We start from the raw sequence: 21,683 nt of genomic DNA, 5'->3' as shown, positions 1-21,683 counted from the left end.
TGCTCCAGTAGGAATTGGGACGCCTGGAATTGGAATGCCAGGAATTGGAATGCCAGGAATTATGGAGCCGGGAGTTGGAACAGCTACATGGGATTCAGCTGGGCACGGGCAGACTGGTCCTGTATCCCAAAACTCCCAACCCTGCCATTCCCAGGTGTGATTCCTGCTTCGGATTTTCCCCATGGGAATGTCCTGTGTGGGATCCTTGGGAATGACAGTGTCCAGCTTTATCCCAAATAGCCAAAGCCTCTCCTGGCAGTTCCAGGGAGTTTATCCCACTGTTCCTGGCAGTTCCAGGTGGTTTATCCCTGTATTCCTGGTGGATCCATGCAGTTGATCCCATTATTCCTGGCAATTCCAGGGAATTTTTCCCACTATTCCTGGCAGATCCATGTGGATTATCCCGCTGTTCCCACCCAGAGGATGTGTCAGGAATGTCGTGTGAGGGCCGCAGAAGTTTTTGGTGGCAAGGTTGGATCTGGATGGGATTGAAGGTCCCTTCCCACCCAACCCCTCCTGGGATTTTCTGATCCAGGATTTTCTGTCCTGCTGGTTCCCATTCCGTGTTCCCCATTGAGCTGGGCTTGTGGGATCAGCTCTTCCAGCAGGGATCCCGTGGGGATAGGACAGGGAAAAAGCCGAGTGGGAATTACTGTGGGAAGTGTCTGAGGGATCCTCCCAACCCTTCCCTGGATCGGGCAGATCCAGAGGGGGCCACACGAGGACCCCTGGATCAGGAAAATCAGCTGGAGGTTCCCAGGGATTGGAGATGGATCCAGGATGCTTTTCTTCCAGAAAAGATTCCAGGGAGAATTCCAGCACATTGCAGGGCCTGCAGGGGCTCCAGGAGAGCTGCAGAGGGACTGGGGACAAGGCCTGCAGGGACAGCACCCAGGGAATGGCTCCCACTGCCAGAGGGCAGCCATGGGTGGCATCTTGGCAATGAGGAATTCCTGCCTGGGCTGGCATTGCCAGAGCAGCTGGGGCTGCCCCTGATCCCTGCAGTGCCCAAGGCCAGGCTGGAGAAATCTGGGATTGTGGGAAAGTGTCCCATGGAAGTGGATGAGCTTTAAGGTCCTTCCCACCCGAACCATTTCATGATTCCATGTCCCACAATTCCATGGAAGGTCCGAGGACCAGCCTGGCTTCAGGAGAATTCCAGGGCTACAATTCCCACCTGGACACAGGTGGAGCTGCCCAGTCCCTCTCCCAGGGCAGGAATTTGGGATACGGATCCAGCTGGATCTGGGAAGCGCCATCAGTGGCACAGAGCCAACGGCCCCAAATTCCCATTCCAGTTGGGAATTCCATAGGCTCAGCTCAGGTGGAATCAATGGAAATTAATCCATGTCCACCCTCTGCCTTTTCCCATATCCTGAGGTTAAGGATTCCAGCTGGAATTCCCAAGGGAATGGATCCACTGGGACACATCCAGGCACAGCTTGGTGTTCCCAAGGGATAAAAGTGCCAGGGTGGATCCTGGAGCTGGGAATTCCAGTCCCCACTCCCCATTCCCTGAGTTTGGACACGGCTGTGGTGGCTCTGCTGATATTCCCAATATCCGTGGGCACCATATCCTGCCCCAGACATGGAAAGTTGGGATCATTCAGGGAGTCCATTCCAGCTGGGAACATCCCAGCTGTTATCCCAGTTTATTCCAAACAAAAGCCAGATGTGCTGGAGTCGTGTGGATCCCATGGGCATCTCCATGTCCTGGGATTCCCTGGATCTCCCACCCTCCTGGCAGGACTCAGCTGATCCCAAATACTCAAAATTTGGGATGAACTCACTGGTTAGCATCAGACAGAGAATTCCTTAGAATGTGGGGTGGGACAGCACTCACGGAATTCCCCAGCTGAGCGGGATCAGCCCCCACAAATCCATGGAAAGCCACTGGCTGAGGAGAGGGGAGGCAGGGATGCTCCCCCCCATTCTCTGGGATGAACTGCGTGAAGGGAGCGATGCCAGGGCTGAGCCCCGGGATCAGCCGGTTTTCCTTGGATTCCAGAGAAGCTGGATGAGATCCTGGCGGCCGCGGAGCCGGCGCTGAGGGCGGAGCTGGTGGAGGCCGATTCCAGAGCGGCCACGGTGAAACAGCGCCCGACGAGCCGGAGGATCACCCCCGCGGAGATCAGTGTGAGACAGCGGGAATGCCACGGGAATGGGATGGGAATGGGATGGGAATGGCATGGGAATGGGATGGGAGAGTCACCCCCGCGGAGATCAGTGTGAGACAGCGGGAATGGCATGGGAATGGCATGGGAATGGGATGGGAGAATCACCCCCGTGGAGATCAGTGTGAGACAGCGGGAATGGGATGGGAATGGCATGGGAATGGGATGGGAATGAGATGGGAGGATCACCCCCGCGGAGATCAGTGTGAGACAGCGGGAATGCCGCGGGAATGGGATGGGAATGGGATGGGAATGGCATGGGAGAATCACCCCCGCGGAGATCGGTGTGAGACAGCGGGAATGGGATGGGAATGGCATGGGAATGGCATGGGAGAATCACCCCCGCGGAGATCAGTGTGAGACAGTGGGAATGTCACGGGAATGGGATGGGAATGGGATGGGAGGGTCACCCCTGCAGAGATCAGTGTGAGACAGTGGGAATGTCACGGGAATGGGATGGGAATAGGATGAGAGGACTATCCCTGTGGAGATCGGTGTGAGACAGCAGGAATTCCGTGGGAATGCAGGAGTGGGATGTGGGAATGGGGGCGTGGAATGTGGGAATGGGATGGGAGGATCACCCATGCGGAGATCAGAGTGAGCCTGCAGGAATTCAGCTGGAATGGGGACATGGGATGTGGGAATGGGATAGGAATGGGATGGGAGGATCACCCCTGCAGAGATCAGTGTGAGCCAGCGGGAATCGGGGATTGGAATTCCCAGGAACAGAGAGTGAAATTCCAAGGAAGGAAGGAGAGGGACAGGACCACATGGAAAGGGATGGGAAGGATCTGGAGGGTCTCACTGAGGAGATCAGTGTGAGCCAGAGGGAATCCCACCAGGAATGGGGGCCTGGAATGAGGGAGAGGGATGAGAGGGAATGGGGAATGTCCTTACCAGGAATGGGGAGTGGGATTCCTGGGAATGGAAGGAGAGGGAAGGGAGCCCATGTAGGAGGATGGGACGGAATGTGGTGCCAAGGGGAGCTGGTTCAGGAGCAGAATTCCCAGGAATGCAGAGCCTGGGAGACCCCGATCCGTAGCAGGGCCTCAGCACTCCCTCGGCTTCCCAGGATCCCCATCCAGGGCTGGGAATCCGCATGGACGAGCAGCTTGGGAGGAGCCTGGAGAGCCGGGCTGGATGCAGGGCTGGAATTCCACCAGAATCCGAGGGGAAGCACGGAGGAGGGAAGAGGAGGAGGCTCGGGATAGTGCTGGGAATGCTGCGGGTGGGAGGCAGCTCTGGGAAAAGCGGGACAGGAGCTCCTGGAGCCATCCTCACCGGATTCCCACCTGGAGTGGGCAAGGAGATAGGATGAGACCTAGGAAATTATCCCAAAGTTTGGAATTCCACTGGATGGAGCAGCAGGAAGGAGGAGGCAAGGGGGGTCCATCCCATTGGGAAGAGCTCCCATTTTCCCACGGTTGGAAGTTCAGGTGGACATGTCGGGTCCTTCCAGCAGCATCCAGACTGGGAATTCCCTGTTTTTCCCTTCCAGTCCCTGTTTGAGCGCCAAGGAATGGCACATCCCGGGGTCCTGGCGGGAACGGAGAAGCCCCACTTGCCCCTCCGGAAGGGAATTCCACGGACCAAGTCAGTAGGTGAGGAAAGACCCGGGAGAATCCCTTGGGAATGAGGAGGGAGGGTCCCTGCGGGATGTGGAGTGGGTGGGAAAGGCTCGGCCCTTCCCAGGTCGCTCCAGCTCTTGGATTTTGGAGTATTCCATGAAATTCCGTGGAATTCCGGCTTGGAGGGATGCCTGGTCCTGCTCGGAGCGGAAGGTGGGACTGGAGAATTCCAGGAGAGAATTTTGGGAGGGAATTCCAGGAGTTCCCGGATTGGCTCTGCCAAGAACAGGGGGGCTCTGCCACCCGCAGTGTTGGCACTGAGCACTCCCGACAGGAATGGCGCCGAAACCAGGAATGCCAGAGTTGGGGTTTAAGAGGAGCAGGATGAGGTCTGGAGGAGGCACCTGGAAGTGGGGGATCCTTGAGCTTTTCCCAAAAGATTTATGGAGTCTCCAAACCCAAAGCCATCTCTGGAGGGCTCTTGATTGTGTTCCCAAAGATTGATGGTGCCACCAAACCCAAAATCCATCTGTGGGAAGTCCTTGACCCCATCCCAGAAGGTTTTTGGTGCCACCAAACCCAAAATCCACCTTTGGTGGGCTCTGGACTTTGTCCCTAGAGATTTCTGGAGTCTCCAAACCCAAAACTGCTTGTTGTGGATCCTTGAGCTTATCCCAAAAGATTTAGGAAGTCTCCAAATCCAAAACTATCTCTGGTGGGTTCTTATTTCCATTCCCAAAGATTTCTGGTGCCACCAAACCCAGACTTGGCTGTGGGGAATCCTTGAGCTTATCCCAAAATATTTATGGTGTCTCTAAACACAGAATCCATCTGTGGGATGTCCTGGACTTTGTCCCAGAGGTTTATGGTGCCACCAACCCCAAACCAGCTGTGGTGCATCCTGGACCTTGTCCCTAAAGATTTCTGGATTCTCCAAATCCAAAACCATCCTCTGGCGGGTTCTTGATTCTGATCCCAAAGATTTCTGGTGCTACCAATCCCAAAATCCATTTGTAGGTAGTCCTTCGCCCCATTCCAGGTTTTTGGTGCCACCAAACCCAAAATCCACCTGTGCTGGGTCCTGGACATTGTCCCTAAAGGTTTGTGGTGCCTCCAAATCCAAACCTGGCTGTGGGATGTCCTGGACCTTATCCCAAAAGATTTATGGGGTCCTCAGCCCCAAAACCATCTGTGCTGGATTCTTGATTCTGTTCCCAAAGATTGATGGTGCCACCAAACCCAAAATCCATCTGTGGGAAGTCCTGGACCTTGTCCCAGAGGTTTATGGTGCCACTGAATCCAAAATCCACCTGTGGTGGGTGCTGAACCTTGTCCCTAAAGATATCTGGAGTCTCCAAACCCTAAACCATCTGTTGAGCTCAACCAACCCTTGAGCTTATCTCAAAAGATTTATGGAGTCTCCAAACCCAGAACCATCTCTGGTATGTTCTTGATTCTGATCCCAAAGATTTCTGGTGCCACCAAACCCAAAATCCAGCTGTGGTGGGTCCTGGACCTTGTCCCTAAAGATTTCTGGAGTCTCCAAATCCAAAACCATCTCTGGTGGGTTCTTGATTCTGTTCCCAAAGATTTTTGGTGCCACCAAACCCAAAATCCATCTGTGGGAAGTCCCTGACCCCATTCCACAAGATTTTTGGGGCCACCAAACCCAAAATCTGCCTGTAGTGGGTCCTGGATCTTGTCCCTAAAGATCTATGGAGTCTCCAAGTCTCCAAACCCCAAACCGTCTGTGGTGGATCCTTGAGCTTATCCCAAAGCATTTATGGAGTCTCAAAACCCAAAGGCATCTCTGGTGTGTCCTGGACCTTGTCCCTAAAGATTTATGGTGCCACTCAACCCAGAACCAGCTGTGGTGGCTCCTTGACCTTGTCCTGAAGGGTTTTGGTGCCACCAAACCCCAAAATCCAGCTGTGGTGGTTCCTTGAACTTACCCCAAAATGTTTGTAGTGTCACCAAACTCTGACTTGGCTGTAGGGTGTCCTTGGCCTTGTCCCTAAAGATTTAAGGTGTCACCAATCCCAGAACCTTCAGTGGTGGTTCCTTGACCTTGTCACTAAAGGTTTCTGGTGCCACCAATCCCAAAATCCATCTGTGGGAAGTCCTTGACCCCATTCCAGAAGGTTTTTGGTGCCACCAAGCCCAAACTTGGCTGTGGTGGGTCCTGGACCTTGTCCCTAAAGGTTTTTGGTGCCACCAATCCCAAAATCCATCTGTGGGAAGTCCTTGACCCCATTCCAGAATGGTTTTGGTGCCACCAATCCCAAACCTGGCTGGTTTCAGTCCTTGGATGGTAAAATATGAAGGAAAATCAAGGAGGTTTCAGGGATTGTGTTGGTGCAGCTGCTCCTGTGCTGGGAATTCCATGGGAAGGGGTTCCCAAGGCTCCGGAAGAGCTGGGATACAACGGGATGGTTTGTGTGGGATGTGAGGATGGATCCATGTGTGCACATGGAGAAATCCCATCCCAGCATCCCAAACCCACGGTGTCCAGAGGGGAACTGGGACTTTTCTCCTGGTTTATCCCATATTTTGGTCTTGGATATGGGTCCTGACCCCATGGCATTGGAATGAGGAGGATCCAGGAGATTCCCAAAGTGTGTCAGGAGTTTCTGGGTGAGAATGTTTGGGAAGAAGCTTTGGAAAAGCTGTTCAAGGGACAGAGTGCTGTGAAGAGCTGGGAATGGTTTGAAAAGGAATGCATCCATGGAATTGTCCAAGTCCTGGAGCCAGGCTGGGAGAGCTGGGAATGTTCCCCTGGAGCAGGGAAGGCTCCAGGGAGAGCTCCCAGCACATTGCAGGGCCTGCAGGGGCTCCAGCAGAGCTGCAGAGGGACTGGGGACAAGGCCTGCAGGGACAGCACCCAGGGAATGGCTCCCACTGCCAGAGGGCAGCCATGGGTGGCATCTTGGCAATGAGCAATTCCTGCCTGGGCTGGCATTGCCAGAGCAGCTGGGGCTGCCCCTGATCCCTGCAATGCCCAAAGCCAGGCTGGGCACTGGGGCTGGAGCAGACTGGGGCAGTGGGAGGTGTCCAGAAGCTGGAAGTGGATGGGCTGGGAGGTTCTTCCAACCCAAACCCCAGCAGGATTGGGGAATTGTGGGATCCTGGCCCATGGAATGCCGGCAGTGCCTTGGGAAGGGCCCCCGAGCCCCCCAGGGATCCGTGCAGGGAGAGCCCGGGAAAAGTGGGATGTGCCCCGGGCTGGGGCCAGGGCAGCTCTGCGGGGATCAGGGCCGGGATCGGGAATGTCCTTCTGGGCCTGCCCAGCTCCTGCCAGGAGCCAGCGGGGATCGGGATCTGCTCCAGGGAATGAGCCCCGGGAACAGAGGGAGCGGCCTCGGCCTGGGCCGGGGCAGGCCCAGCTCCCAGATTTGGGATCGTTTTCCATGGAAAGGGCTCAGGCCTTGGCAGGGGCTGCCCAGGGAGCTTTGGAGTCACCGTCCCTGGAGGTGTCCAAGGAATTCCTGGAGGTGGCACTCGGGGCTCTGGTGGGGATCAGGCCCAGCTTGGACTCGCTGACCTTGGAATTCTTTCCCAGCTCAATAATCTGGGAATTCTGTGCTCACACCCCCATGAGAATTCCCAGCACATGCCGGTTATCCCAGACCTTCCCAGGAATTCCCAGCCCATGCAGCCAGAACCCCCTGGAAAAAAAGGGATTAAAATCATTCCTTGAATCTCCAGCAAATCCCAGTGGGAGAATCCCTGCTCCAGGCAGGAATGGCTGCAGCTGCCACAGCACATCCCAACAAAAAATCCAGGGAAAAATCCCACCCAGGAGCACCAGATCCATCCCCACAGGAGGACAACCCTTGGAATGGAGGGGACCCAGCCCCAAACCCGAAGCAGCTCCTGGAAGAAACCATTCCCGTGGAATTCCAGGGAAACAGGGATGGAAAAGAGGTGGAGAGGGAGGAATCGGGTGGGAATGGGGCTGGAATTAGAAGTCCTTGAGCTGTCATTCCACACCCACGGCCAGGAGCTGCGCAGTCACTTGATTCCCGGGGAAAAATCCCTGCACGGGCGAGGAAGGAGATGGAAAAGCAGCGCTCGGATGGGTTTTTTTGGGAATAAATATTCCCTGGCATTTGCGTATTCCAGCAGCACTGCAGATTCCCAGGGAGAAGAGATCAAAAAGATTCTAGGGGGAAAAAAATTCCTGGGATAAAGATGGCTAACCCCTGGCTGGCTGGAATAAAAAGAGGGAGAAAAGATCAAAAATATTCCAGAGGGGGGAAAAAATCCCAAGATAAAGGTGGTTAACCCCCAGCTGCCTGGAAAAAAACTGGGAGAAAAGATTTCAGGAAAAAATCCCGGGGTAAAGGTTGTTAACTCCCGTCTGGCTGGGAAAAAATGGGAGAAAAAGATCCAAAATATTCTGAGAAAAATTCCCGGGATAAAGGTGGTTAACCCCTGGCTGGCTGGGAAAAAAATGGGAGAAAAAGATCAAAAAAAAGTCCTGGAAAAAATCCCTGAATAAAAAGCAAGGATGGGAGGAAAATGTTAAAAAAAAAAAAAAAAAAAAAAAAAAAAAAAAAGCGGGATGGGAGGAATATTTGGAGGAGAAAGGGAAGGAGTGGGGGGAAGGGGAGGGGAGATAATTCCTGTCAGACTTACAAGATTTCTGCCAGCGCCATCTGCTCCGGCAGCAGAGTTAAAAACACTCCGGAGACTGCGGAGCTGCCATGGCTCCCGGAGAGAATTCCAGAGGGTGGAGCCGCTGCCTTTGGAGGGATGGGAGGGATTTGTGACCCCTCAGGATCATCGGGAATGTTGGGAGAAGCTGGGAAGTGTCCTGGTGTTAAAGCGATATCCGGGATGGAATCCGGGAATGGTTTAGGTGGGAAGGATCCTCGAGATTCCCAAATTCCACCCCATTCCAAGGGCAGGGACACCTTCCACTATCCCAGGGTGCTCCAGCCTGGCCTGGGACACTTCCAGAGATCCAGGGAAGATTCCAGAGATTCCACAGCTGCTCTGGGAATCCTGGGCCAATCCTGGGTGCCACAGGATGGAGATTCCCACCCCCGGACACCAAAAATTGGAGATTCCCATCCCTGGATGCCACGGGACAGAAATTCCCAACCCTGGGCTCCAGAGGATGGAAATTCCCATCCCTGGACACAAAAAGACAGAGATTCCCTTTCCTGGACACCAAAGGATGGAAATTCCCATTCCTGGGCTCCAGAGGATGGAGATTCCCATCCCTAGGCTCCGAGGGATTGAAATTCCCATTCCTGGGCTCCAGAGGATGCGGATTCCCTCCCCCTTCCCACTCCAGTATTTGCACCCTCCTGCTCCAGGTCTTTTTTTGGGATTCGCTCCCTCATCCCAGCCTTATCCATCGCTAAAGAATGCATGGAATGAGGTTTTCCAGGGATTTGGGCTGTTATGGCAACGGCCCCGGGAGCTTTCATGGCAAGGCTTTGTGTTTTCCTTGGAGATTAATTCCATGGAGTGCACCAGGAATGGCTCCGGGGGTTGCCAGGTTCCCATTCCAGGGAATGCTGGGAGTTGGTTCTTACTGGTCCTTACTGGTGGCTGTGTTTGGATTCCAGCTCTTTATTCCCGAGCTCCGGAATTTGATCCCAGCGATGTCCCGGTGTTCCGTGGGAAGAGCGGGAGTCTCCCATGGCCCCGGGTGGGGTTTGAAGGGAGCAGAATTCCATGGAAAACAGCAAAGGGAGAGGTTGATTTGGGGTTAAAAATTCCTGGGAGTAGGAGGACATTTGGGACTTTTCCCAGAGGATATTCCCACTTTTCTCCCATCCCTCCTGAGAGCCTGGAGCAGCTCCCAAAATTCCAGATTCACCGGGAAGTTGAAGGTTTGGACACCCTGTGCTTTCCTGGGACACAGGGATTGAGATCCAGGGGTGAATCGTGGAATCCTGGGATGGTTTGAGGACCTTAATCCCGTCCCATTCCCACCCTTCCGTGGACAGAGACACATTCCACATCCCAGATTTCTCCAACCTGGCCTTGGACACATCCCAGGATCCAGGGGCAGCCACAGCTTCTCTGGGAATTCTGTCCAAGAGCCGGATGTTCTGGATTTGTTCCCTTTTAAGGATCTTTGAGGATCCCTTAGAGATGTTTTCCAAGGACAAATTCCCTTGGGAATTCCAGGAGCATCTCCAGGCTCCAGCTGCTGCAGGGATGGAGCCCAATCCCAAAATTCTCCACACCTGATCCAGCCCCCAGCATTCCAGGCTGCTCCCAGGGGATCGCTGGTGGCTTTTATCCCCCTCTGGAGATTCCCAGGCAGAATTCCATGAAAAGTAAATAAAGCTCGGCTCTGGAGCATCCGTGCTGGGAATAAACAGATCCTGCTTTTCCATGCTCCTTAAAATTCCTGGGAGGAATTCCCTCCTCTCCTGAGGTTCTGTAGGAATTTGGCCACAACAGCTGGGATGGGGGGAGGATTTGGGCAGGATGAAACAAAACAGCCCCAGAATTCAGGAAAAACCTTCCCTGGACCCAGCAACTCCACTGGAATTCCAAAGGATCTGCTGGGAGTGGCTCAGTGGAGAAGGATCTGCTGAAAAACTTTGTCCCTGAAGCTGGTGGGATCTTGGGATGGATTGGGAAGAGCATTCCCAGCAGGACAGGGAGTGCTGGATCCAGGTCTGGGATTCTCAGGATGAGAGGGACCTGGAGGGATGCGAAGATGAGGAAGGGATAGGATATGGAATTGTTGGAACAACTCCAGAGGAGGAACCAGGATGATCCAAGGCTGGGAAAATTGGGATTGTCCAGCCTGCAGAAGGGAAAAAGGGAAAAAAATCGAGGGTGACCCAGCTGTGACCTTCCAGAACCTGCAGGAACTCCAGGAATGGCTCCCACTGCCAGAGGGCAGCCATGGATGGCATTCTTGGAATGAGGAATTCCTGCCTGGGCTGGCATTGCCAGAGCAGCTGGGGCTGCCCCTGATCCCTGCAGTGCCCAAGGCCAGGCTGGGCACTGGGGCTGGAGCAGCCTGGGACAGTGGGAGGTGTCCCTGCCCTTGGAATGGGATGGGATTGGGATGGGATTTGAGGTCCCTTCCCATCCAGATTCCAGGATTTTTCCATGGGAAGAACATCCGGACTCTGGAGGCTGTGGAATCTCCTTCCCTGGAGATATTCCTGATCCAGCCGGACACATCCCTGGGGAACATTCCCAACGAAATCTCCAGTGGTTCCTCCCCCATTCCATGGTTGCTCCGAGCTCCCTTTTCCAAGGAACCCTGCCCAAATCCAGGGAGCAGTTCCAGGATCCAGGAGCGGAGCTGCTGCCAAAGTGACACCCAAGGTGGCTCAGCTCCTTCTCCTGGGAATGGCTGGAAAACTGAGGGATGATCTGGGAATGATCCCATGGCTGTGGCTCAGCCGCTGCCACAGGGAGCTGCTCCAGGCCAGGAATGCTGGGTGGGAATGAACATGAAATTCCTGGGATGTGCTGTTCCGTAGTGTCCCTTCTGCTTGGCAATTCCTTGGATGTTGTTTTCCATGGCGTTCCCTACATTTGGCAATTCCTTGGATGTTGTTTTCCAGAGCATTCCCTGCCCTTGGATGTGGTTTTCCATAGTGCTCCTTGCCCTTCACAATTCCTGGGGTGTTGTTTTCCGTCGTATTCCCTACCTTTGACAATTCCTTGGATTTGGTTTTCCATAGTGTTCCTTACCTTTGTCAATTCCTGGAATGTGCTTTTCCGGAGCCCCTTTCACTTGGCAATTCATTGGATGTGGTTTTCCCTAGTGCCCCTGCCCTTGGCAATTCCTGGAATTTGGTTTTCCATAGTATTCCCTGAATGTGGCAATTCCTGGGATGTGGTTTTTCCGTGGTATTCCCTTCATTTTGCTATTCCTTGGATTTGGTTTTCCGTCATTTTCCCTGAACATGGCAACTCCTTGGATTTGGTTTTCCATAATTTTCCCTGCATTTGGCAGTTCCTTGGATGTGGTTTTTCCCTGGTATTCCCTGCATTTGGCAATTTCTATGGATGTGGTTTTCCATAGCATTCCCACATTTGACAATCCCTGGGATTTGGTTTTCCATAGTATTCCCTGAATGTGGCAATTCCTGAGATGTGTTTTTTCCATGGTATTCCCTACATTTGGCAATTCCTTGGATTTGATTTTCTGTCGTTTTCCCTGAACATGGCAAATCCTTGGATGTGGTTTTCCATAGCATTCCCTACCTTTGTCAGTTCCTGGGATGTGATTTGCCAGAGTCCCTTCCACTTGGCAATTCCCCGGATGTGAATTTCCATAGTGTCCCTGCCCTTGGAAATTCCCAGGATGTGGTTTTCCATAGTATTCCCTGAACATGATAATTCCTGGGATGTGGTTTTTCCATGGTATTCCCTGCATTTGACAATTCCTTGGATGTGGTTTTCCATAGTGTCCCCTCCTCATGTAGGGAAGAATGGAGGAGGGTTGGATCCAAGGACGGGATGTCCCAATGTCACCCCTGATCCGGCAGCCATTCCCAGGACATTCCAGAGGGAAGATCCTGCTTTCCCACTAGATTTCCTGCCCAACTCCCCTATTCTGTGTCCTGGGACGTTCCAGGCCCAGGGATGGTGCTCAGATCTTCCCAAATATCCCTGTGTCACCTCCCAGCTATTCCCAGAAATCTCAGAAAGGCAGGACTGAGGTTTATTTTGGGATCTTCCTGCTGCTCCCAGAACATTCCACGGCTCCATCTAGTGCAGGTTCCCAGATTCCCAAGGAAAAAAGGGCAAGGACGGGATCATTCTCCCAAATTCCCCCTGCTGGCCTCGGCTCCGGGATTTCAAAAAGCTTGGGAAAGGCACATTTTCCATGGCTTTGTCCAGGCTCCCTTTGAACCCGTTCCATGCTGCCGGTTCTTTATTCCCACGGCACATCCCCAATTCCCAAAAATAGCCCAGTTTCCAGCACGACCAACAGCATGGGATGGAATTTCAGTGCCAAATTCCTCCCTTTTGTCCCCATTGGATTCTGCCTCGGGTGGAATCGCTGACGGATTCCGGGCGGAGCTGCCGGAGCCTCTCGGTGCCACTGGAAGAGCATTTTCCATAAAGGAAAATTCGCTCCAGAGGCCAGAAATAAAAAAAGCCCAAATCCTCTCCGGAGCCGTTTGAAAGCTTGGGAAGAGCGGAGGAGGGATTGGGAAGGAGGAATTTTCCCTAAGGACAGGTGAGCACGGCGGATTCAGGCTCGGGAATGAGGCTGGAGCTGGGAATGGAGGGGGGGATTGTGGCGTGAATGGATTTTAGGATCACGGAATGGCTCGGGCAGGGAAGGCCCTGAAATCATCCCAATCCACCCCTGGTTTGTTCCTGCTTTAACATCCAAATCTTCGCAGCGTCTCCGAGTATTCCCTGAAAAAGCAGGAATTCCTGCTAGACCCTGCCGGGCTCAGTCTGGCACTCGGGAACAGATGTCACCCCTCGGGAAAGCGGGAAGTGTGACGGGAGCCGCGCCCGTGCCGGTGGCACTCGGGTGTCTGGCACGTTGGCGGTGGCGGCGCTTCCGTCACCGGAGCTGCTCGGGAAGGGGCGGGAACAGCTCCTGTGGGAGCCGATCCCACGGGAATGTGGCTGTGGGGAGGCTCTTGAGGAATCGTGGGATGGTTGGGATTGGGGTGAGCTCAAAGCTCATCCCATTCCCAGCCTTGCCATGGGACAGCTTCCACTACCCCAGGGTGCTCCAACCTGGCCTTGGGTGCTTCCAGGGATTTTGGGGGGATCCACGGCTTTCCTGGGAATTCCAGCTGGTTCCTCCAGTTTCAGAGCTTCCACTGGAAGTTTCTCCAAGCTTTTTCCAATGAGGCTTGGAAAGAGGAAAAGTCTTGGGAGCAAAGTGGGGTGGGAGGAACAACCCCAGCCACTTCCCGATTTGTCCCAGAATTTCCAGTCTGGGAATTCTCTCGGAATGTCCTCTTCACTGCTCTCCTCGTTTTCCAGGTGGAGATGAGAAACTCATCCCTGGTTCCACTCTTTTCCTTGTTTTCCAGGGGAAGATGGGGAACTTCTACCTGATTCCACTCTTTTCCTTGTTTTCCAGAGACAGCAGATTCATCCCTGACTTTATTTCTCTCCTTGTTTTCTGTGGGAAGACAAGAAATTCATCCCAGATTCCATAGTTCTCCTTGTTTTCCAGGTGGAAGATGAGGAACTCATCCCTGACTTTGCTCTTTTCCTTGTTTTCCATGTGCGGACCAGAAACTCATCCCCGATTCCATTTCTCTCCTTGTTTTCTGGGTTGAAAATGGGAAATTTCTCCCTGACTCCACTCTTTTCCTGGTTTTCCAGCTGGAAACCAGAAACTCATCCCTGACTTTGCTCTTTTACTTGTTTTCCACATGGAGACAAATTCATCCTTGACTCCATTTCTCTCCTGGTTTTCCAAGTGGAGACAAGGAACTCATCCCTGACTCCACTCTTTTTCTTGTTTTCCATGTGGAGACAACAAATTCATTCCTGACTTCAATTCTATCCTAATTTTCCAGGTGAAGACAAAGAACTCATCCCTGACTTTAGTTCTCCTTGTTTCTCAGGGAAAGACAAGAAACTTCTCCCTGATTCCATTATTTTCCTTGTTTTCCAGGTGGAGACCAGAAACTCATCCCTGACTTTGCTCTTTTCCTTGTTTTCTGTGTGGAGATGTGAAGCTTCTCCTTGACTCCAGTTCTCTCCTTGTTTTCCAAAGAATTCATCCCTAACTTTGCCCTTTTCCTTCTTCCAGGGTAAAACAAAAATCTCTTTCCCTGACTGAACTTCTCATTTTCCAGCTGGAGACCAGAAACTCATCCCTGACTTTAGTTCTCCTTATTTTCCACATGGAAAATGGGAAACTTCTCCCTGACTCCACTCTTTTCCTCGTTGTCCAGCTGGAGACCACAAACTCATCCCCAACTCCTCCGTTTTCCTTGTTTTCCAGGGGAAGACGAGAAGCTGGCGGCGTCCTTGCTGGACGGGAAGTTCCCGCGGAGCACCTCCATGACGGACACGGTCCGGGAAGGCCACGGGATCCCCCCTCCCCCTCAGACCGCCCCTCCCCCGCCCCCCCTCCCCCTATTACTTCGACACCGGCCCCCCTCCGTCCTTCTCGCCCCCGCCGCCGCCGAGCCGGGCCTACGACACCATCAGGTCCAGCTTTAAGCCGGGCCTAGAGGCCAAACTGCACGGGCTGCCTCAGGTGCTGAGCGCGGCCGAGATGTACGACCAGGCCAGGGGCTCCATGCCCTACCCCGAGCGGCAGAAGAGGGCCCGCTCCATGATAATCCTCCAGGATTCCTCCCACCTCCCCGTGGAACCCACCGAGATCCCGCGGCCCGGCCCGGCGGCGACGCCCCCGGAGAAGCTCAAGAGGAAAGGCCGGGTCATCGACAACCCCTACGCCAACATGGGCCAGTTCAACGTGAGCCTCTTCGCCCCCACCAAGCCGCAGAGGAAGAAGAGCCCCCTGGTGAAGCAGCTCCAGGTGGAGGATGCCCAGGAGCGGGCGGCCTTGGCCATCACCGGCGGCTACTCCTCCCGGGAGCCGTCGCCCACGCGCCGGGGCCACCGCCTGGACTACCAGCACCACCCCAGCATCGCTCAGGTGGAAGCCGCCGGCCTCCCCTTCGCCACCGCCATCGCCGCCGGCGTCATGAAGGACCGGGACCGGCGGCTGGACGAGAGGAGGAAATCCACGGTGTTCCTGTCGGTGGGAGCCATCGAGGGGCCGGCGCCGGGCGGCAGCGAGATGCCGTCGCTGCAGCAGTCGCGCTCCATCGACGAGCGGCTCCTGGGCAGCCGGGACGTCCTCCTGCCGTCCCCCGTGTCAGCTTTAAAGCCATTAATCAGCAGCTCCTCCTCGACCTTCATCCACCCCCTGACAGGAAAGCCCCTGGATCCCAACTCGCCCCTGGCGCTGGCGCTGGCCGCAAGGGAACGGGCGCTGTCCACTCAAGTCCCATCCCGGTCGCCCACCCCGATCCACAGCCCCGACTCGGACAGAGCCGCGCCCCTGTTTGTGGACATCCAAACCAAAGAACCGGACAGGGGGGACCTGGAGAGCTTGGTGTCCCCCGCCTACTCCCCCGGAGGGAAGGCGGTGATGGCGGCCGACGCCGGCGCTCTGACCCCCACCAAGAGCCCCTGGGGGACTCCGACCACCCTGCGGAAGGAGCCCGAGGTGCGAGCGGAGACGCCGAGCAAGGAGGAGAAGAAACCCGAGGACAAGAAGTCCATGATCATCAGCATCGTGGACACGTCGCAGCAGAAGACCGCCGGCCTCATCATGGTCCACGCCACCAGTAATGGTCAAGACGAGATAGGCCTGGAGATCAAGGAGGAGAGCCCGGCCGTGCCCGAGGTCTGCGCCGAGCCGGTCGAGTCCCCCAAGGTCGAGCCCCAGCCCAGCCCCGTGGGGAAGCCGCCGGTCAGCCCGGCCTCAGAGAAGGCGCTGGGCCAGGGCAGCTCGGAGGAGGAGGTGGAGCCCTACACGGTGACCCTCCCGCCCGCCCAGCTGTCCTCCAGCGACGAGGAGACCCGCGAGGAGCTGGCCAAGATCGGGCTGGTGCCGCCCCCGGATGAATTCGCCAACGGGGTCCTGGTGACCACCCCCGGCACCCCCGTGAGCCACCTGGCCACGCCCAGCACGCCGTCCCTGCCAGCGGCAGCAGTAGCACCTTCTCCCCCCGGCGCGACACCCTCAGGGAAGCCCTCGGACGCCCCCGCGGCCCCGGAGTCGGCGGCGGACTCGGGAGTGGAAGAGGTGGACACCAGGAGCTCCAGCGACCACCACCTGGAGACCACGAGCACCATCTCCACGGTCTCCAGCATGTCCACGCTGTCCTCAGAGAGCGGCGAGCCCACCGACACCTACACGTCCTTCGCCGACGGCCAAACTTTTCTACTCGAGAAGCCACCAGTGCCTCCAAAGCCCAAACTCAAGTCCCAGCTCAGCAAGGGGCCGGTTACTTTCAGGGACCCACTTTTGAAGCAGTCTTCGGACAGCGAGCTCATCTCCCAGCACCACGCGGCCACGCTGGCGGCCACCAGCGCGGCCCGGCCACGCTACCTCTTTCAGAGAAGGTCCAAGCTATGGGGGGACCCCATGGAGAGCAGGCCCGGCCACGGGGCCGAAGAGGACAAACCAACTGTGATCAGCGAGCTGAGCTCCCGCCTCCAGCAGCTCAACAAGGACACGCGCTCCTTGGGCGAGGAACCGGCCGGCTCCACCCTGGATCCCGGCAAGAAGTCGCCAGTGGTGGCCGCACGGTAAGAGCCGGGCGTGGCCAGGGTCGGGGACGGGCGGGTGACGCTGCCAAGGAGCCAGATGTGGCTTTGAGGGACACCTCGGAGCTTTGGGAGCTCGGCAGAGGGGCTGGAATGTCAGTGGGAGTTGTGGGATGGGCTCCTGGCGTGCCGTGGCTGTGGCTGCTCCCCCTGCTCTGCCCTTCCTGCTGCTCCGTGTCCTCCCCTCCCCGTGGTGACAATGGCGATGGTGAGGTGACAACAGCAATGCTATGATGACAATGGCGATGATGAGGTGACAATGGCAATGATATGGTGACGGTGGGGGTGGTGTGATGACAGTGGTGATGGTGTGGTGACAATGGCGATGGTGAGGTGACAATGATGATGCTATGGTGACAATGACAACGTGAGAATGACAATGCTGTGGTGAAAATGCTGTGGTGATAATGACAATGCCATGGTGACAATGCTGTGGTGACAATGACGATGTCCTGATGATGATGTTGTGATGACAATGACGACATGACAATGACGATGCTGTGGTGACAATGGGGATGCTGTGGTGACAATGACGATGTCCTGAGGATGATGCTGTGGTGACAATGATGCTGTGACAGTGAAAGTGCTGTGGTGACAATGACGATGTGGTGATAATGCAGATGCTGTGGTGACAATGCCGTGGTGATAATACTGTGGTGACAATGATGATGCCATGGCGACAATGACAATGTCCTGACGATGATGCTGTGATGAGAATGACAATGTCATGACAGTGACAATGCTGTGGTGACCATGATGATGTTGTGGTGACAATGACGAAGGGGTGACAGTGGTGATGCAGTGGTGGCAATGATGTGGTGACAATGACGATGCCATGTTGATGATGCTGTGATGATGATGCTATGGTGACAATGACGACATTGTGGTGACGATGACAATGCTATGGTGACAATGACGGCACTGTGGCGACAATGACGATGTTGTGGTGATGATGACAATGCTGAGGTGCAATACTGTGATGACAATGATGATGTGATGACAATGATGACCCCATGGTGACAATGCTGAGATGACAATGCTGTGGTGACAATGTCGAGTCCTGGGTCACCCCCTCCGTGTTCTGTCCTGGCCAAGTACCAAGGATGGCTTTTTCAGGGGCTTTTCCATGTCTGAGGATCTCCAGGTGTTGTCCCACAAAGGTGGCCCGTGGCACCCCCTGGACAGAACATGGTGGCACCAACACCACCCTGGTTCTGCCTCACCCCCCCAACCCTAAAATTATCCCAAACCTTCCAAACGGGAGCCCAAACCCTTAAAACTTGGGAATATCAAATCCCAGCAGAAAATGGCCCAAAATTCCGAGTCTTGTCCTGCCCTTTCAGGCGCAGCCCCACAGAGCAGCCATGAGCTGGTGTCACCAAGTGTCACCTGCTGTCACCTCTGGGTGTCAGGGCTCAGTGAGGTGCCAGGAGCTCTGGATCAGGGGCAGCCCTTCCCATAGGAAAAGCTTTTCCAACCAAACCATCCCAGCCACAACTGCTCCGGCGCATGGCGCTGGCACAGGAGGTGACATTCCAGGTGGTGGCCTTGGGGACGAAGGGTCCAGGAGCATCCTGGGGTCACTCCAGCCTCTCCCAGCAGATCCAAACTGGGAGTACTGGGAGTGGATCCAGGGGTGTCTCCCTGCCCAAGAGTGTGATTCCCTAAGGAGCCAGGTGTCACCCAAGGTCCCTTCCCTCATCCCGAGCTGAGGCCATCTGGGGATCCTCTGGAATCGAGGCTGTGCCCATCTCCAGTGGCACTGGAATTTTGGGAATTCTGGGCTTTCACAAGCCCTTTTACCAGGATCCCACGCTGGTTTGGGATTCCCTGCTGGGAATCCTCCGGCTCCTGGTGACAGCGGAATGTCCCTTTCCATGTCCCCATCCCTTCCATTTGTGTCCATCCAACCTCCCAGTTTCCCCCTGGAGCGATTTCACCAATTTTGAGGATCAGCCTTTTTCCATCCTCTCTTCCTGCTTTCCCTGCAATCCCTGCAATTCCCAGGGCTCTGTGCCCTGCTCATCCAGCCCCTGGAGCCTCCTCTTTTCCTGCACATCCCGTCCTCGCTCCCCACCAGAATCCGGCCCTTCCAGCCATCCCGCAGAGTCCCACATTCCCAGTTTTTCTCTTTTGGGAAAGTCATGGCCTTCCACGGCCTCACAAATTTTGGGATGTCAAAGACTTGAAATGTTTCCCAGGGAGTTGGTGGGGAATGGAATTTTTAATGATGGCAGCCGCTCTCCCGCATTGTCCGAGTTCTCCTGGCTTTTTGTATGGAATTGCTGTGAATTCAGGGAATAATGGGAGCACGGTTAGGTAAGAGGCAGTGACCCAGTTTGGGATGTGTTTTCCAGGCTCTGGAATTGTCCAGAGAAAGGAAGTGTCACCTGAATGTCCCTCAAGAGCTGCCAGGAGCCAGAGGTGGCCTGGAATTCTGCAGGGATGGGGACATTGAGGTGACCTGGAATTCCAAATGGGGACATGGAGGTGTCCTGGAGACCCACAGGAATGGGGACCCTGGAATTCTGTAGGGATGGGGACATTGAGGTGACCTGGAGTCCCTAAAAGGATCTTGAGAGTTCTTGGAATTCCACAAGGAACAGGGACACTGAGGTGACCTGGAGTATCCCAAAAGGACACTGAGAGGTCTTGGAATTCCTCAAGGAACAGGGACACTGAGGTGACCTGGAGTTCCACAGGGATAGGGACAGGGAGGTGGCCTGGAGTCCCCAGAGGGGACAATGAGGTGTCCTGGAATCTGGGAATGGGGACACTGAGGTGGCCTTGAGTCCCACAGGGATGGGGACACCGGTGTTCCCATACCTGATCCTTCCCCAGCCCTTCCAGCAGCTCTGAATCCATGGGATTGGCGGAGCAGCTGCCATTCAGGAATCATCCTGCAATTCCTCCATCCCCACATTCATCCTGAATTCCCAGCAATTCCGTGCAAGCTCAGGGAATTCCCTGCTCCAGAGCAGTGCCCAACGCCTTTCCCTGACCGATCCCTGTGGGAATGCTCCCTGGGAAACCCGGGAAGCCCCAATCCATGGATTTTTCCTGAGCTCTAACTCCGGCTCTGTCTCCTCCCAAGCCGGGCGTCCACGGAAGGACCTTTGAGCCGAGGGACTGGGAAAGAGCCCAAGGAATTCTGACAGTGGCAACATCAGGTCACAGTTCAGGCCACTGATGGTGACAATCCCAGGACCAGGGACACCTGGGACGGTGACAATGGCAGCGGAGCAAGGGGACAACTTCCCTTCATCCGTGGTGGCCCTTGGTGGCCGTGTCCAAGAGCAGCTTCCTCGTGTTTAACCCAAAACCCTGGAATTGTTGAGGCTGGAAAATCCCTCTGATCCCACTGAGCCCAGCCACTCCCAGCGCTGCCCCGTGTCCCCAAGTGCCACATCCACACGGCTTTTAATCCCGCCAGGAATGGGGCTTCCACCCCTTCCCTGGGCATCCCATTCCAGCACTTCATCAACTTCTGGGGAAGGAATTTTCCCAAAAATCCAACTTCACCTCGAGGTGACGCCCTCTTGTTCCCTGCCCCGGCTGGGATTCCTGTCCGGGATTCCTGGAGCAGTGGTGGGATCCTGGAAATCCCGGGATCCTGGGAAAACCCTGCTGAGCCGTGGGAGAGGCTCGGGATGTGCCGGGAGCCGCGCGGGGCCGAGCGCGTTCCACGTGTGACATCCGTGTCCCCAATAAAGCTGACGGTGACCGTGACAGGTGTGTGTGTGTCATTGGGGACACGGCCATTCCCAGCATTTCGGGAGCCACATTCCACGCCCGGAGCCAGCTCTGGCTCCGGATTCACTGCTCCAGTGCTCCAGGCGGCATTCCCGCAAAATTCCCCAAGACATTCCCGTTGCGTGTCCCCGCCCAGCCCTGCCAGGCTCTCACCATCCATAATCCCAATTGGACCCATCTTCCCAACCTCTGGGACTCACCAGGAGCATCCCAAACATCCCAAAAACCCTTTCTTTTCCGAACCAATCACGATTTAACTCCCAGGAGTTTGGGATGTGGAGGGCCCAGGATTTGTCCAGGTCCTTCCCAGGTAGAGCTTTGTATTTTCCTATTTTCCTCTGGAATTTGGAAGGAGGCTCCAAGTCCAAGACTGTGGGAGCGTTGCCCATCCCAAAGGTTTTTCCAGCTAAATCCCAGCCACAGGTTTCCAGCTCTTCTCAGGGTTTTCTTTGGCGTTGATGAATCTCCAAGGCAAATTCCAGGAGAGTTCCGAGATTTTGGGGCTCCGGAGCCGGGCCACGGGGAGCTTTTCCAAAGGGATCTTGCTCCTGGGGACTTCAAGAGATTCCCATTGCTCCTGGTTTGGGGCTCTGGGTCCAAGCTCAGGGGAACTTTGCCAAGGACTCCAAGTGATTCCCAATGGGAATCCCAAATGTCGAGTTTGGGGCTCCAGATCCAAGGTCAAGCTCAGGGAAGCTTTGCCAACCAGTCCTGGCTCCTGGCTTCAGTTTGGGGCTCCATATCTGAGCTCAGGGAAGATTTTCCAGGAGCTTCTAGCTCCTCAGAAATTCCAGGAACATCCCAAATGTCCCATTTTGAGGCTCTGGATCCAGACTTGGGGGAGCTTTTCCAAGGAGTTCTGGGAACTCCCAGGAACATCCCAAATATCCCAGTTTGGAGCTCCAGATCCCAGCTC

General features: G+C 55.1%; 1 protein-coding gene across 1 annotated transcript in view; it reads left to right on the top strand.

Annotated features, from left to right (window-relative positions):
• Positions 1-21,683, top strand: part of SHANK3 (SH3 and multiple ankyrin repeat domains 3) — a 147,417-nt gene that overhangs the window by 116,222 nt on the left and 9,512 nt on the right. Inside the window, 4 exon segments of the mRNA XM_058022231.1 lie at positions 2,009-2,136; positions 3,673-3,775; positions 14,670-14,791; positions 14,793-16,996. Coding sequence (XP_057878214.1) covers positions 2,009-2,136; positions 3,673-3,775; positions 14,670-14,791; positions 14,793-16,996 — 2,557 coding nt within the window.

The sequence above is a fragment of the Melospiza georgiana genome, chromosome 4, assembly GCF_028018845.1.
Source record: "Melospiza georgiana isolate bMelGeo1 chromosome 4, bMelGeo1.pri, whole genome shotgun sequence".
NCBI lineage: Eukaryota > Metazoa > Chordata > Aves > Passeriformes > Passerellidae > Melospiza > Melospiza georgiana.
Note: the sequence above shows the minus strand (reverse complement) of the source record. Positions and strands in the feature narration are given on the sequence as shown.